Consider the following 14754-nt stretch of genomic DNA (forward strand, 5'->3'; position numbering starts at 1 on the left):
TGTTCCAGTTTTAAATTGGACAATTTAAAATGTATTTTAGAAATAGAATTAAGAGAATATGCTGAGAAGATTGAAATTGGGAGGTGAGGGGTAGGAAATGTTCAAGGGAGACTTAAATTTGGGACTTAATGCAAATGTAAAAACGAAGGTGTTATTTATTGAGTTGCGGATAGAGGGGAGGAACATTTAAGGCAAAAAAATCTTGAGTTGTGTTTTGGTCCTACCTAAGTTTGAGACGTTTGTTAGTCTTCTAAAATTTTGTATCAAGAAACACAGCTGGAGATAGCAGTCTGTAGTTTAAGGGGTGCTAATTGGGTGGAAGATAAATATTTGAGGGTCATCTACATATAGATGATGTAAGGTCACCTTTGAAGGTCAATGGTTTTAGCTCTTTATTCTTTTCTAATATAAAGCTATATACATTTCCTTCTAGACACTGTTTTTGCTGTATTCTACAAATTTTGATACGTTGTATTTTTGTTGTAATTCACTTCAAAATAGTTTCAAATATCTCTGACGATTTTGTCTTTGCTCCCTGGGCTTCTTGTAAGTGTGTTGTGTAATTCCCAAATATTTGAGAGTCATCTACATACAGATGTAAGTTTAGATTACCTGAAAGTCTATCTGAAGGAAAAAAGGGGGCATACTCATTCATTTATTTAACATCATATTTTGAATGTCTTTCTTGTGCAAAGCATTATTCTAAGCACTGGAAAAATATCAGATAAACGAGATAGAAAAGATAAGCAAATAAATAACCAAGGCAATATCAAATAGTTATAAATGCTATGGAGAAAATTAAAGTGATGGAGATTGACATTTGTAGGTAAGAGGGAACTTTATTAGCCTGCATGCTCATGTAAGGTCTTCCTCACAGGTAACATTTTATCTGTTACTTGAATGAAAAGAGGCAGCTAGCCTGTTAAAGAGTTGGAGGCGGAGAGTTCTAGGCAGTGGGGACAGCCTAGTATAAAAGTCCTAAGGTCTTCTTTCCGTAACATGTTCAGAAAGAAGGAGGATGGGGAAGGTGTTAGAATTGAGGTCGTAGATGTATGCAGGAGCCTGATCTGAAAAGTCTACATGGGCCTGGTAAGAAGTTTGATTTTATTCAAGCGTTTTACTCAAGGGAGTAACAAGATCGATTTTTTAAAAAAAGATTATACCAATAGCTCTATAGAGAAAGAGAAAAGTAGGGCACAACCATGGAAGTTAGAGGTAAATGTAAAAGCAGTTGGTACATGGCTTGCCACAAGTACCTATCAATAAGTGAAAGCTTTGAAGGCAACAAAATATACAAATGACGTAAGAGTGCTCTTGATTGAAGGATATTCTTTCTCTCTCTCTCTCTCTCTCTTTCTTTCTTGGCGAGGCAACCCTTGATTGACCTCACAGATTGCAAGGACCTTGACAGCTTATAACCCCTTATTATTATTATTATTATTATTTACACCTACAGCACCTGGTCTTCCTAGGTAGTCTCCCATCCAAGTACTAACCAGGCCTGACCCTGCTTAGCTTCCAAGATCAGATTGGATCGGGCTTGTTCAGGGTAGCATGGCAGTAGACAAAGGATACTCTTATGAGTATCTCATAAGGATATTCTTATGAGTATTTTTGTGGAAACCAAGACAGAGTGAAATAAAAGGCCTTGGGAAATGACCACTTGCCTGAGGACTGTATTACTTCTTTGGCCCAAAGAAACTAATTTGGGCTGGCAGTTAAGAGTTATGACTAAAGATGCTCCAGAACTAAGATTCTAACATTGCCATGTACCTCTCACTCTGATCATAATTTTTTCCCCCTCTTTCCTATGACAGAGTATCTGGTAGTGTTATAGAAAATGTATACATATGAGGCCTATTTATTTTTTATTGAATTTATAAATCTTAGGAAAGGAGTTAAGGCATCCGGCCTGTGATCCATTTCTCTCCCATTCCTGGGGGTGAGGAGGTCAAAATGTGCTCAAAGAAAGAAGGCAGGTGACCCAGTATTGTAAACATGTTGATAACTGGACCTCTTGGAAAATATACTTTTATTTGCTAGGAGGAGAGTCTTTACCTATGAATTGCTCTTTGCAGGACATCCCTACTTTAGGATTGCTTCTGGTGAACCTATGGATTTCAGGAGAATGGCTTCCTGAAAAATGTCACGTAAACTGTTTGGTTATATGACTATAAAATAAAAATGTCTTATAGACATTTAGGGTATATGTCCTTAAAGAAAAGGAAGGACCTGGGATCTGCCCTCAGGGTCTCTGCCTCTTCTTGCTTTGCTTGATCTTGTTGATTAATTATATTTTTGAAATTATTTGTAAAGCTCGAGACTGGATAAGATCTTTAATTTGTGTGAATTTGATTTGACAATATAATTCTTTGTTATACACACATACATGTTCAGCTACTGAATGCAATTATCTTTGAAACATGCCTTTGAGAACCCTGATGTCAGACTGATATTTCAATAGACAGAAGGGCAGAGAAGTTGAAAGAATAAACAAAGACATTATATTTTGGTGCAAGGAGCCCTAGAATAGGAGTTAGGATTACTGAGTTCTCATCCTCAATGTTACCTAACTATGTGACTTGAGCTTACCAATAATAAAATGAAAGTGTTATATAATATGATTTCAGAAATCCCCTCTGATTCTAAAAACCTTGGATTCCAAAACAGTAAGTAAGAAAAACAATTTTGTTATGCAAGAAAAACTAAGGAATGAGAACTAACAGTGACCAAGTCCTCCCTCTGGTGGTCACCATGTTCAAAAGCTTGGCCTCATTCTTGAGGGCTTCAGAACCTCTCAAGCTCCACTAGCCTCTCTGACTGAATATACATACTCCTCTCCAAACCACTCTGTTCCCATATCATTTCATACTTCTGTTATGACACTTAACAGAGTCAGCTTCATTGTAGAGTTATTTTATCTTTCCATAAGATTTTAGTTTCCAGAGGACATGGTATGTGTTTTAATTATGTTTCCCCTATTGTGTTTATGCATTTTACACATAGGAACTTCTCAGTGAATGTCTGGAGCTGACTATATACCCAGGAAGACTCAAAAACAGTGGAGAATTTTATGCAGTGGCATTTTGTTTACTATGAGAAAAGCTTAATTTCTCAGTAGAGCTATGTTTTTATTACATTCTGGCTAGGTAGAGAGAAGAAAAAATTTCAAGAAATAATAATACCAAAAGAGACGCCGTAGAGGAGCTCGAAAGGCACAAAAATTAAAGTTTTGAATCCAATGTTGGCTGTCAGAACACACTATGAATAATTTTGGAATGGCTGGGCAACCCCAATATATTGAATAGGACAGGGTTAAAGGATTTAAAAGTCTGAAAAGAGCTTTTCTGCTGAAGCAGTAGTGGTTTGAATATGAGCTGCGTCTTCTGCATATTAAGCTCAACCTGTTTGTCCCTTGCAGCAGAGTTGTTGAAAAGGTGGAAGCGTTTCCAGGAAGATCATGAAAGGGCTGGTTGCTTTTAAGGAACACAATCTCCCTAGGAACACTTTGCCCCAAATCTCTTCTTTTCCACCTAGAAGGTGGTGGAGGGAGTGTGGGAGCGGAAGAAAGGAAGGAAGATAAATTGGGCATTTTAGTTGACAGAGAAAAGAGATAAAGGAGATTATTGAGGTCCCAGAGGCATAGCAGCCTAGAGAAATTTGATAGAGACAGGATTTCTGTGTCTCTGAATGGGAGGACTACTCGTTTCATTAAATAAGGTGTTTTGCAACTCAAAAAGAGAATGTGAACAGGGACATCTCCAACTCTACGAGATGGAGCCAAAAATGACATCCCGTACAGCTTTGGCAATCAAATATGGTTGACATCATCTTCATCTGGAGAGATTTTATAAAAACACAGATTCTTGCAATCCCACAGAAAAACAAGTGAAAGATTTGAAGTCACTCTTTATAGGAGAGAAATATGAATGGCCAACAAACACACGTAAAATTGTTTAGCTTCACCGAGAATCAGGGAAATTCAAATCAAACCATTTTTGTTCAGCACACTGGCAAAAATTTAAAAGATTGATAATATTAAATGTGTGGGAAAATGGATACTCTTGCACACTATTAGTTGGTATGTAAATTAGTAATGCTCATTCGAGCATTGCAGTCTGGTGTTATCTATTACAGTACATTTTAAAATGTACATACAATTTGACCTAGCATTTCCATTTTTTAGTATTCACCCTAAAACAGTTCTTACACATGATCACAAAAATGCCAGAATAATGAGTTTAACTCTAGTATTTTTTGAAAACATTTATCACAGAAAATTTCAAATATGCAAAGTAAACAGTGTAATATAATGAAGCCTTCTATACTTGTTATCTATCTAATATGTTATTAATAGCTTTATATAGTAAAACATCTACATAGGAGACAAATAAAAAGTAGTACATCTATACTTTGAATTCTGAAATGCCATGCAGCAGTATAAAAAGAGAGGAAAGAGCTTTATATCATGTCCTAAATGGGCTTCAAGTCATATAGTTCAGTAAAAAAGGTGAGTTGCTTAATATGCATATACAGTAGTATGATACTGGTATGATGAGGAGGTTCAGAGCACATACTCAGGAGCCAGCCCTACCACTTACTAGATATATGACTTGGGCAAGTTACCTATGCTCTTTCTGCCTTAGTTTCCTCATCTGTAATGCAAGGATGTATAAGAATAGTATTTACCTCACAGAATAATTGTGAGAATTAAATGAGTTCATATGAATAAAGCACTTAGAAGAATGCTTGGCACATATTAAGTACTAGACATTCTAATTTGTCCAAAAAATGATTTACAAAAGATAAAGCTATATGTTTTATATATGGAAATACGTATGTAAAAACTTAGGAAAGGGTTTGAAAGGATTCAAAATCAACTGGTATTAGCGATTTTATATGGGAGTATGGGAATTTTATTTTAGGCATATGATTTGAAACTTTTACCATGAGAAAAAAATTCCTCTTACTTATATAGTACTTAAACAGTTTAAAATACGATTACCAGGCTCTATCTCTGGTGATAAAGAGTGGTTAACGGATCTCCTACCAGGCAGTATATTGCACTACATAAATGGGCAAATGCAAGAAAGGAGATAAATGGAAAACAGAAGATTAACTGCAGCAAAAAAGCAGAAGCAGTTGAAATGGAAATTAGTCTATATAGTCTATTTAGAAATTTGATTGAAGTGAATGTTAAAAGAGATCTAAGAAGCAGATCTGCAAGCATTTGGAAATATTATTAATGTAAAATTAATGGGACTTAGAACAGCACAATACAAAAGAAAGTCAGAGTTAGGTTTAAGATTTTACATTTATTAATCATCTGTTCATTTCCCAAACAAGGAAAATTGGTGATAAAATAGTAATATGCCTGCGAAAATATAGTAATTAATTGTACAAACACACATATGCTTAGAATATGCTTATTCTGTAAAATTGTACACAACTCTCATGACTCTTCAATTCTTTTGTTTCCTACATTTTGAGTTCAAGACCCATTAAAATATTTTTAAAAAACAGAAACATGTAAACTTGGGCAAACTAAACCAACCTGCCAGCAAGTAATGTCCCTTCTGAATCTATGAGCAAGTTACAAACATAAGAATTGGAACTAGCTGCTCTTGACTTACTATTATCATCTAGGTAATATATTCAATTACTTTATCCTGAAACTTCCTGAGGGCAGGCACTTTTTTATTATATTTTTATTTTCCAGTTTCTAGAACAGTGCCAGGCACACAGCAGCCACTTTTAACAAATGTTTATTGACTGAAGAAATGACTGAATGAATGGTGAGAGTATGAAGACTGCATCACCTCTCTTGAAATTTTCTGGAGTATCCTTGCCTTGTTGACCATGTCTTTTTCTTGTTCAAGAAATAGTAGACTACTTATTTAGAATATAAGATATTGTGTTTGTGTTCTGAAAAGCCACTTGAATATTTTCCTACTACTGATTTTACAAAAAGTTTTAAGAAGTTAGAACCGTCATGCATCCTTTTCTAAACCATATTATAGTTGTTCATGTCTTACCTCAGACTGTAACATTTTGAGGGCAAGGATTATTCTTTGAATCCCTCCATAGGATTGACCACAGTGCCATGACAGTAGATACTTAATAAATATTACTGAATGAATGAATAAATGCTGTCTGATAATTTTGATTCATTTAGAGAATTTCTCTCTAAAGTGTTTCTCATTCTCACAGCTGTACCTGCTATTGCAATTGTTCTCATGGCAGCATCACAGAAAATTCCTGATTCTTCCTGCATAGAGGCCATCAAGGCAGATGAGGATGGCATAGTCCTACTCTTGCTGTTCCTCTCACAAACAATGTTTGTTCTCTCACGAAGATCTAATTAAACTGTTACGCACCACATTCCTCTAAGGACTAAACCAAGGATGACTTTTCCAGGCTTCTAATCTCTTAAATTGCCTATGCATCAAAATTCTCCCCATCGCCATTATTGGTAACACCTTGAAATAACTGAAAATTATGCCAAAAGGAAATGTGCTTGCATGGAAAATCTCTTGCCTTTGGATGTGTAACAAAATAGCTCCTAATGTGGAAGAAAGAAAATCTTTTCTGCTTTGTGAACCAGCAAAAATCTAATAAAAGTGTGTCTCCCCTGGGTACTTCACATCATTAGCATGCTGGCTTCACGCTTCGATTTAACAAATAACTTATTTTAAAAGTTTCTCCAGGGAGAAGATAAGGAGCCAAAAATATCTTGGAAGAAAACTTTACCTAGCAACCTGATAAAGCTGTTTCGTACAGTTTCCAAAATTTAACTTCATGCAGCAAAGTCTTTGTGATTGTTTTTTAGTTTCTGATTTTGGTATGTATTGAAACTTCTTTGTGGCTACTATCAAAATTTATCACTTACTATATTCCAGGACATGTGCTAACCATTTTACATATGCACATACAACTTAATCTTTCCCACAAGCCTATGGAATAAGAAGTATTACAGGCCCTATTTTACTAATGAAGAAACCGAGGTTGAGAAGAGTTAAGTAATTTAGTCAGTCCTATAATTTGCAAATGGCTAAACCTGTATTTATCTGACCTTAAAACCTATACACTTGTTTCACTTGGGGAGAATCTTAAAAAGTTAAGTGAACAAGTAACTTTTTTCCTTTTATATATACAAATCTTTCAATGTTTGTTTATATCCATCTTTTTCTTCCCTTTTTTACCTTCTCAAAAAAAGCCACCCTCCTCACATATCACTTCATTCCCTCCCGCCACACCTGCTCTGAATTCCTTGCTGTTCCACCTTGCCGCACAACTCCAGGGAATGCTGTTCACAAGGTGTTCTCTGTGGGTGGCACTTCCTGAAGCAAGACTTCAGAATGCAATGTGCATGGTGCCCCCTGGATTTGTGTGGCCACCAGCTCTGTGGATTCTCTCCCCTCTCATATTATCAAGAACTTCAGCTCTGCATCAATCTCTCTCTCTCCTAGATTATTATAATCAGCATATGAACACATGTACAATTGGCCCTTGAATTCATGAGAGGTTAAGGACTCTGGTTCCTGTGCAGTCAAAAATCTGTGTATAACTTTTGACTCTACAGTCGGCTTTTCATATCCACGGATTCAACCAAACAAGGATGGAAAACGGTATTTTCCTTCTGCAGCTGGGAATTCACGATTAAGAACAAGAAAATGTTTTCTATCTGAAGTTAGTTGAACGTGAAATTTGAGGATACAAAGGACTTTACTGAAAAACCTCTGCGTATAAGTGGACCTGAGCAGTTCAAACCGTGTTGTTCAAGGGGCAACTGTATTACTCTCTGCCTTAAAGACAAACAAAATCCCCAAGAAACAACAACAACCACTTTTGACCCTATATTCTTCTCTCACTTGATTTTTTGGTAGCCTTCAGTATCATGAAACATTCACCTTTCTTGGGATCTGTGTCATCAAGCTTTCCTTATTTTTCTAATTTTCTAGCCACTCCTTTCCTCTCTCTTTCACTGGATACTTTTTCTTAATCCAACCCTAAATATAAAATTTCTTCAGGCTTATATAAGGTTCCTTTTCTTCTCTTTCTACAGTCTCTTCTTAAATTATCTCATCTATTCTTGTGATTTAAAATACTCTCAAATTTATATGTTTACCCCAGGTCTTCCCTCTGAGTCCTAGTCTTATACCCAATTTTCTCCTGGACAGCTCTCCTGGGATGTCTTAAAGCCTGTCAGACTTAACACTTGCCAATCCAAACACTAATTTTCTTGCTCCTTCCTGTCTTTCTCATCTCAGGACATGTCATCATCCTTGCTTAGGCCAGACATCAGAAAATTATCTTTGATTCCTTCCTTTCCCTTATCTCTGCATGTAATTCATTATTAAGTCCTGTCTATTGTATCTTCAAAATACATATCAAATAAGTTGACCTGGTCTGCTGACCACCCTAGTCAAAGTCTCCACACCATCTCTCACTGGATGCTTTAATAGTCACCAGCTGCTCCTACTTCCTTTACCCCGCCCCCACTTATCATATAGCAGTCAGACTATTACAAAATGTAAATAGGATCACATTGCTCTCTTGCTTAAAACATTTTAGTGACTTCTGTTGTACTTCAAATAAAGTTCAACCTTGGCCTAGAAGACCCTATATGGTCTGGCCCATACCTACCTCTCCAACTTCATCACAAACACTGTGCTCTAGGTCTCTTTGGTTCATTAGACATATCAGACTTTTCTACCTTTGATCCTCATCTGCTATTCCCTCTACTTGGAAGCCTTCCCCATTCCCAACCTGGCTGCCCCAATCTTATCCTTTGGCTCTCCTCCAAGTTTCTTCTTGTCAAGGTTACCATTAACCTCTACATTACTAACAGAGATGCTGACACACGTAGCACCTTCTTCTGTTTCTGCAGCAAATTTCCAGTTTCCTTACTAGACCCTGGTTTCCTTGAAGTCAAGGACCATTTCTAAAATACATCTTCATATCCCCAGAGCTTAGCATAGTGATTGTCTTGTACTGTAGTAGGTTTTTAATAAATACTTGTAAATGAATGAAGGTGCAAGTTGAGACCTCTTGGGAAAGAATATTGTAGTAGTAACAACTCTCAACTAGTGTAGTGGACAGAAACTAGAAGGAACATCAAGAATTGGGGTTCAGGGCTTGGCATTGGCTATAACTATGTTGTCAAAATTCTTCTGACCTTAGTTCCCTCATCTGCTGTATCTACAAGACCAAATTTTATTATCTCTAACTCTTATTTTAAGATTAAACTTTGTATTGCTGAAGCTGAATTTTTTAGTCCTCTATTTCCAAATTCCTTCTTACAAAACTCATTAGATTTAATTTTTTAAAACCTTTAATTATGAAAAACTTCAGACCTAACGGAAGTAGCGAGTATAAATATCCATGTACCTATCACTGACTTAAACAATTACCTACTAATAGCTAATCTTGTTTTATTCCTAGCCCTACCTACTTCTGCCTCCCAATTTCAAGTAAATCCTGAACCTGGCATTATTATATCTGTAAGTACTTCAGTATGTACGAGACATAATTTTTAACTGGTAGCTAGAACCCCTTCTGTCCCTCAATGGCTTTAAAAGTGAAAAATGTTCATTGTCTAGCATGTTGCTCTTCCCAGAAACCAGATAACTGGCATGTGATGTTCATTTCCTGGCTTAACCAAACTGTGTCAATTCTTTGAGGGGGGTGGGTGGTTGAGGGTGGATATCACAGCACTTAGCTTAGTGCCTGGCAATCAAAATAGGGGATGAATGAAAATAAACTCAATATAATTTAGGTTATTTTATTTTTTTATTTAAGTATAGTTGGTATGCAATCGTACATTGGTTGTATTAGTTTCAGGTATACATATAGTGATTTCATATTTTTAGACCTTACAATGTGATCACCCTACTACTAATTCTAGTAACCATCTGTCACTGTGTAAACTTATCACAGCATTATTGACCATGTTCCCCTTCCTCTTTTCACCCATCCTCCACCACCTTTCTTCTGGTAACCAAAAGTCTCTGTTTCCATGAGTCTGTTTTTGTTTGTTGTTTTTAGATTCCACATATAAGTGAAACCATACAGTTTTTATCTTCCTCTGCCTGACTTAGCATAATACCCTCTAGAGTCATCATCCATGCTGTCACAAATGGCAGGGTTTCATTATCTTGCTTTAGGTTTTTTTAATACAACCTTATGCATGGGAATTTAGGGCCTTGTCTTATCTCTTCACTTCTGTTCCTTCCCTGAATTCATTACAGAAAAATTTCAAATTCAAATCATGTTTTAAAAATTTATTTCATCTTGAGAAGACTCTTCTAAGCAAGACTTATTAACATGGGTGGATGCCTCCAAGGGCAGTGCGCCGCAAAAGCCCTGCCCTAGCCCCGCCCCCACATGCTGGCGGCCCTTCTTTCCCTCCTCCCCTTGCCCTCCCCCTCTTCTTCCCGGCAGTCCTAGCGCCCGCCCTGTCGCTCCTCAAGATGGCGGCCGACAGTGAGGTGAGGCGTTTGCTCTCTACCTATCTCTATCTCTAAGTTCGCTCCTCGGCATTAGCACCCTTAGGCTCAATCTCTTTCTTTCCTTCTCCTTCCCGCAGCCCGAGTCTGAGGTATTTGAGATCACAGACTTTACCACTGCCTCCGAATGGGAAAGGTGAGTGAGTCGTATCATTAGTTACATGTACCGTGGGCCCCGGCGTCTTTCCGCCGCTTCCCTAGCCTAGACAAACCACACGTGACGCCACTTCTTTGGGAAATGTAAGACCCAGGGGTCCCCTGGTCTCAGCGTTCTTCCTTCTCTGGTCAGCTGAAAGCCTCTTCCGCGTCTCGCGTGTCACAAACACCGGCCCGCCCCCGTCAGCTAAACCCTTAAGACTCTTGCTCTCAGAAAAAGTTTTGTTTACTCTTAACACTATTTTCCTTAGACCTTAGTTGCTCACACGCAGAAACAGTTTCCGTGACTACCACTTCTGTTCCGTTTTCATTTACGTTTAACTCGTCTGTTATCGTAAGCAATAAACTTTGCAGCTGCTGCTTTCCTCTCGTGTAACATTGGTATACTATATTTTTAGGAGGAAGCCTTCAGTGTACTTACTGGTGGTCGTCCATCTGCCACACTCCCACCATCTCCATCCTGTCTTTTAGAATGACCTTTTAAAATAGTCTGCATATGGCTTTGGAAAGCTTTAATTCAAGTTGTTACATTTCAGTGGGTCATATACCCAGGCTTCCTGTGCCTGTCAGACTCCACTGAACAGCTGAGTGAAATGTTGTATCATTGCAATTAGTTTAAAGACTAGTTTGTGGAGGAGTGATAGCTTAGATCGAGAAGTTTTCCGTTCGGTGCCACAGAGATGACCCTTCAGTTTTTCTGGGTTTTGAGATGAGTAGTTAGCTTATTGCAACATTTTATAATCTTTCTGGTTGGAAAAGGAAATCTGTGGATGTCATGTTGTTAGATGACATAGGATAGTATAAAAGATCCCTGCTGGGATAATAGTTTGACCTGTGGTACCTTAACCAAAAAAGAAAAGTCAATAAGACATAACCCCACTGGCAAGGCTTTATTGAGCAGGTACTGTGTGTCCAGAATTATATCATTTGTCCATTGAAGAAATATTTATTGCGTGCCCATGTTACAATCACAGTTCAGGACATTAGGTATGTGGTGGTCAATAAAAACACAGTTCCTGCTCTTACTGAACATACAGTTTAGTGGGAGAGACAGACATGAATCAAATAATGGAAATGAGTTTGTAATTACAATGGAAATAAGAGCTGAGAAGGGGAATAAACCTGGTCTTCTAAGCATGTAATCGAGGAACCTAATGAGGAGTCAGAGGAAATGACCCTTCAACTGAGATCTGGAGCTTTCAGGGATAAAGTTATTAAATTTTTCTAGTCAAATCTCAGTACTTTCAGGATAGAGTCCAATTTTTCTCTTTTACCTAGTACTGATAGAATTCATACAATAAGTATTTTAAGGTGTTTATTCTTTTGCTGTGAAAGCTATATTATTTTAAGTTATTTTTATTATAATATCTCCCGGTAGAATTAAAAAGAAAAATCATCTGTAATCCTAGCAAGAGGAGATTGCTACTATTAATTTTGAGAAAATTCCTTCTAATCTGTGTGTGTTGTAAACTTTTTATATCAAACCATATGCTGCTTATTTCTATAGCTTCCATTTTTTCATTTAACATATGAACATTTTATTATTTCCTCAAATGGTCTTTAAAACCTGATTTCTAATGAGTGCATATTATTCCATTGAATGGATATACCATTAATTTGCAACTGTTTGCTGCAGTTGGACATTGAGAGCTTTCAGTTTTTTACCTTTATAAATGCAACGTGCATTTCACGTGCAGATTTTTGCTCACATATAGATACACTTTAAATTTTTATTCCTCTTTTTTTGTAAATGTATTATTCCTAGAGCACTCATTTCCAAAACTGATAATTGCCTTTTGAACTCCCCCAAAGGAAATTAGTATATTAATTAATAATGCCTTTAATTTTCAAGAGTAATTAATTAGAAGGTTCAGTTTTATCATAAAATGATTTTTCATTACTATCTTACAACAGTAATGTAAACAATATATAATATCACTGAAGAAAAAACCTGATGCCTTTTAATATATTTTGACTAGAATTAACTTTAATACTCTAGCAATACTGTAGGTGTTTTAGAAGAGCAATGTTGCTCTTAGATTGCATCACACTTATATAAGAATTGAGCTTCTTAGAGTAATAACAAGTCTTTTAATATGTATTTAACACTACCACTGAGATTTTCATTTGCTAATATTGAATATGTTACTAGTCAAAATTTATTTTTTTAATAGGTCTGCTTGATCATTAGATTTAAAGTTTAGGTAGTGAATAGTTTTAAAATCTGTCAGTTACTCCTTAAAGCTGACAAATGTACTTGCAGTTTATTGCCAGCTGTCCCTTAAAACTTGTTTTATTTTAAAGTTCTCAAATGTTTTCTTTTTGGGGGACGGAGAGGGAGCTCCTAAATATCTTTAAAGGAAAAGTTAAATCAGTTATTTTGAGGGTGGGAAAAATATTGTGGGTTTCATAATTATCTTTAATATTACTTTGTCAGTTTTTATTTGTCCCAGATTTATTATATTCATTTTAATATAGAGAGCTTTATTCTTAATTTATATTTTATAGAAGGCATTAGACTTATAATTCAAAATCTAAGAATTCTTGGGCTAAAGAAAATTATTTCCACTTTTATTCCACATTGATAAATTAGACTAAAAATATTGAACTTATGGAGACTTCTGTGATAAAAATGTTAAAATATGAAAAATACTTTTGTAAAAGTCTTGTATAACAATAGTAAAAGATGTGCTGTTACATATTTAGAAAGTTTTTTTTTTTTGCTCCTTCCTAGGTTTATTTCCAAAGTAGAAGAAGTCTTGAATGACTGGAAACTGATTGGAAACTCTTTGGGAAAGCCACTTGAAAAGGTCAGATCTATTTGCTAGTGTCTCTAATGAGTATTTACTTTGAAACTTAGATTTTTAGACCTTTTGCTGCATTTGGTACATTTGAATTAAATATTTTCTTTAATATGTATAATCTATGAACATAAAATGACATCTGGAAGAACTTGGATTTGAATCTGTGGCAAATGATATATGTAAAGGCATTTGTTAACTTTTTCTTAAATAAAATTTAAATGTATAATGTCATTGTTTGTGAGTGATTTTATTTGTTTCTCCTGATGTTTATTTCTCTCTTCTTCCTTAGAATGTTAGAAAGTCTTCAAAGTTTTTCAGTTGGTCAGAGAAACATTGCAGTTACCAACTTTTTGGGTATTTTCCTTAATGAGGAAAAATCTTGATCTAACAACCAACTTGCTGTCATTAACATCTGTTTTACTCAATTTTTCTATTTTACAATACCACTAAGTATTCTCCCACACTTTTTTTTTTTAAACCTTATAGATGTTTTGAGGACATTTAAGAATGAAAAAGTTATTCAAAATTGAGGTAGAACTGGTACTGGTGGTTTTACTCATAAATCGTGCACAGATGTTTACAAAAGAATATACTCTGGGAATAAATATGATTTTCTTTATTTTGCTTAAGGGAACTAACAATTTGGTTTTAGGCTTACATAGATGCTTTGTTAGATAATTTTTTTGAAGTAAAATTGATCATTTTTATTATAAATCTATTATTAACTGCAATTTACCCCTCTGTAAGGAACTCTCAGTTCTCCATATTTGCTAGAATTTTTCAGCTTAATGGTGATGTTAACAATTTGAGACTATCAAAACATTAGGATTTTCTTCTTTAGCTATAACATAAGAGCAAAAGAAGTAACATTACATATAGAAATCACATGCATCATTTAAAGATATGCTAAAGTATAGAGTAAATTGGTTTACTACAAAGATATTTTTATGATTACATTTTTAAATAAAGAGAAAATGAAGTTCTCCAACAGATCATTTTATTCCATTTGAAATAAATATATAACAATTGCTGTCAATAAGATTAAAGGCAAAACTAGCTTTGTATAACTGGAAGGGGAAATGATTTGCACAACCAAAAAGAAAACTGCATTGGGTATTTGTGAGCTCTGATATATTCCTTAGTTCTATGATTTATGTATATTTACTGAATATCTGCTATGTGTCAGGGCTGAAGAAATAGTGAAGAAGATCCGTGTTGCCATTGAATACAAATTCTTACGAGAGAGAAAAAATAAATAAGATTAAAATTTTAGATGATATATTCAG

General features: G+C 35.6%; 1 protein-coding gene and 1 pseudogene across 1 annotated transcript in view; one reads left to right on the forward strand and one right to left on the reverse strand.

Moving 5' to 3' along the window:
- Nucleotides 1–1447: 1447 nt before the first annotated feature.
- Nucleotides 1448–1566, reverse strand: LOC112470506 (annotated as a pseudogene).
- An 8850-nt stretch (nt 1567–10416) lies between these two features.
- Nucleotides 10417–14754, forward strand: part of RAB3GAP1 (RAB3 GTPase activating protein catalytic subunit 1) — an 89095-nt gene continuing 84757 nt past the window's right edge. The window contains exons 1-3 of the mRNA XM_006921033.3: nt 10417–10490; nt 10589–10644; nt 13399–13474. Of these exons, the coding sequence (XP_006921095.1) occupies nt 10473–10490; nt 10589–10644; nt 13399–13474 (150 nt within the window). The 5' untranslated portion in view covers nt 10417–10472. The remainder of the gene's footprint in view (nt 10491–10588; nt 10645–13398; nt 13475–14754) is intronic.

This window comes from Pteropus alecto, unplaced genomic scaffold (assembly GCF_000325575.1).
Source record: "Pteropus alecto unplaced genomic scaffold, ASM32557v1 scaffold3, whole genome shotgun sequence".
Taxonomy (NCBI): Eukaryota; Metazoa; Chordata; class Mammalia; order Chiroptera; family Pteropodidae; genus Pteropus; species Pteropus alecto.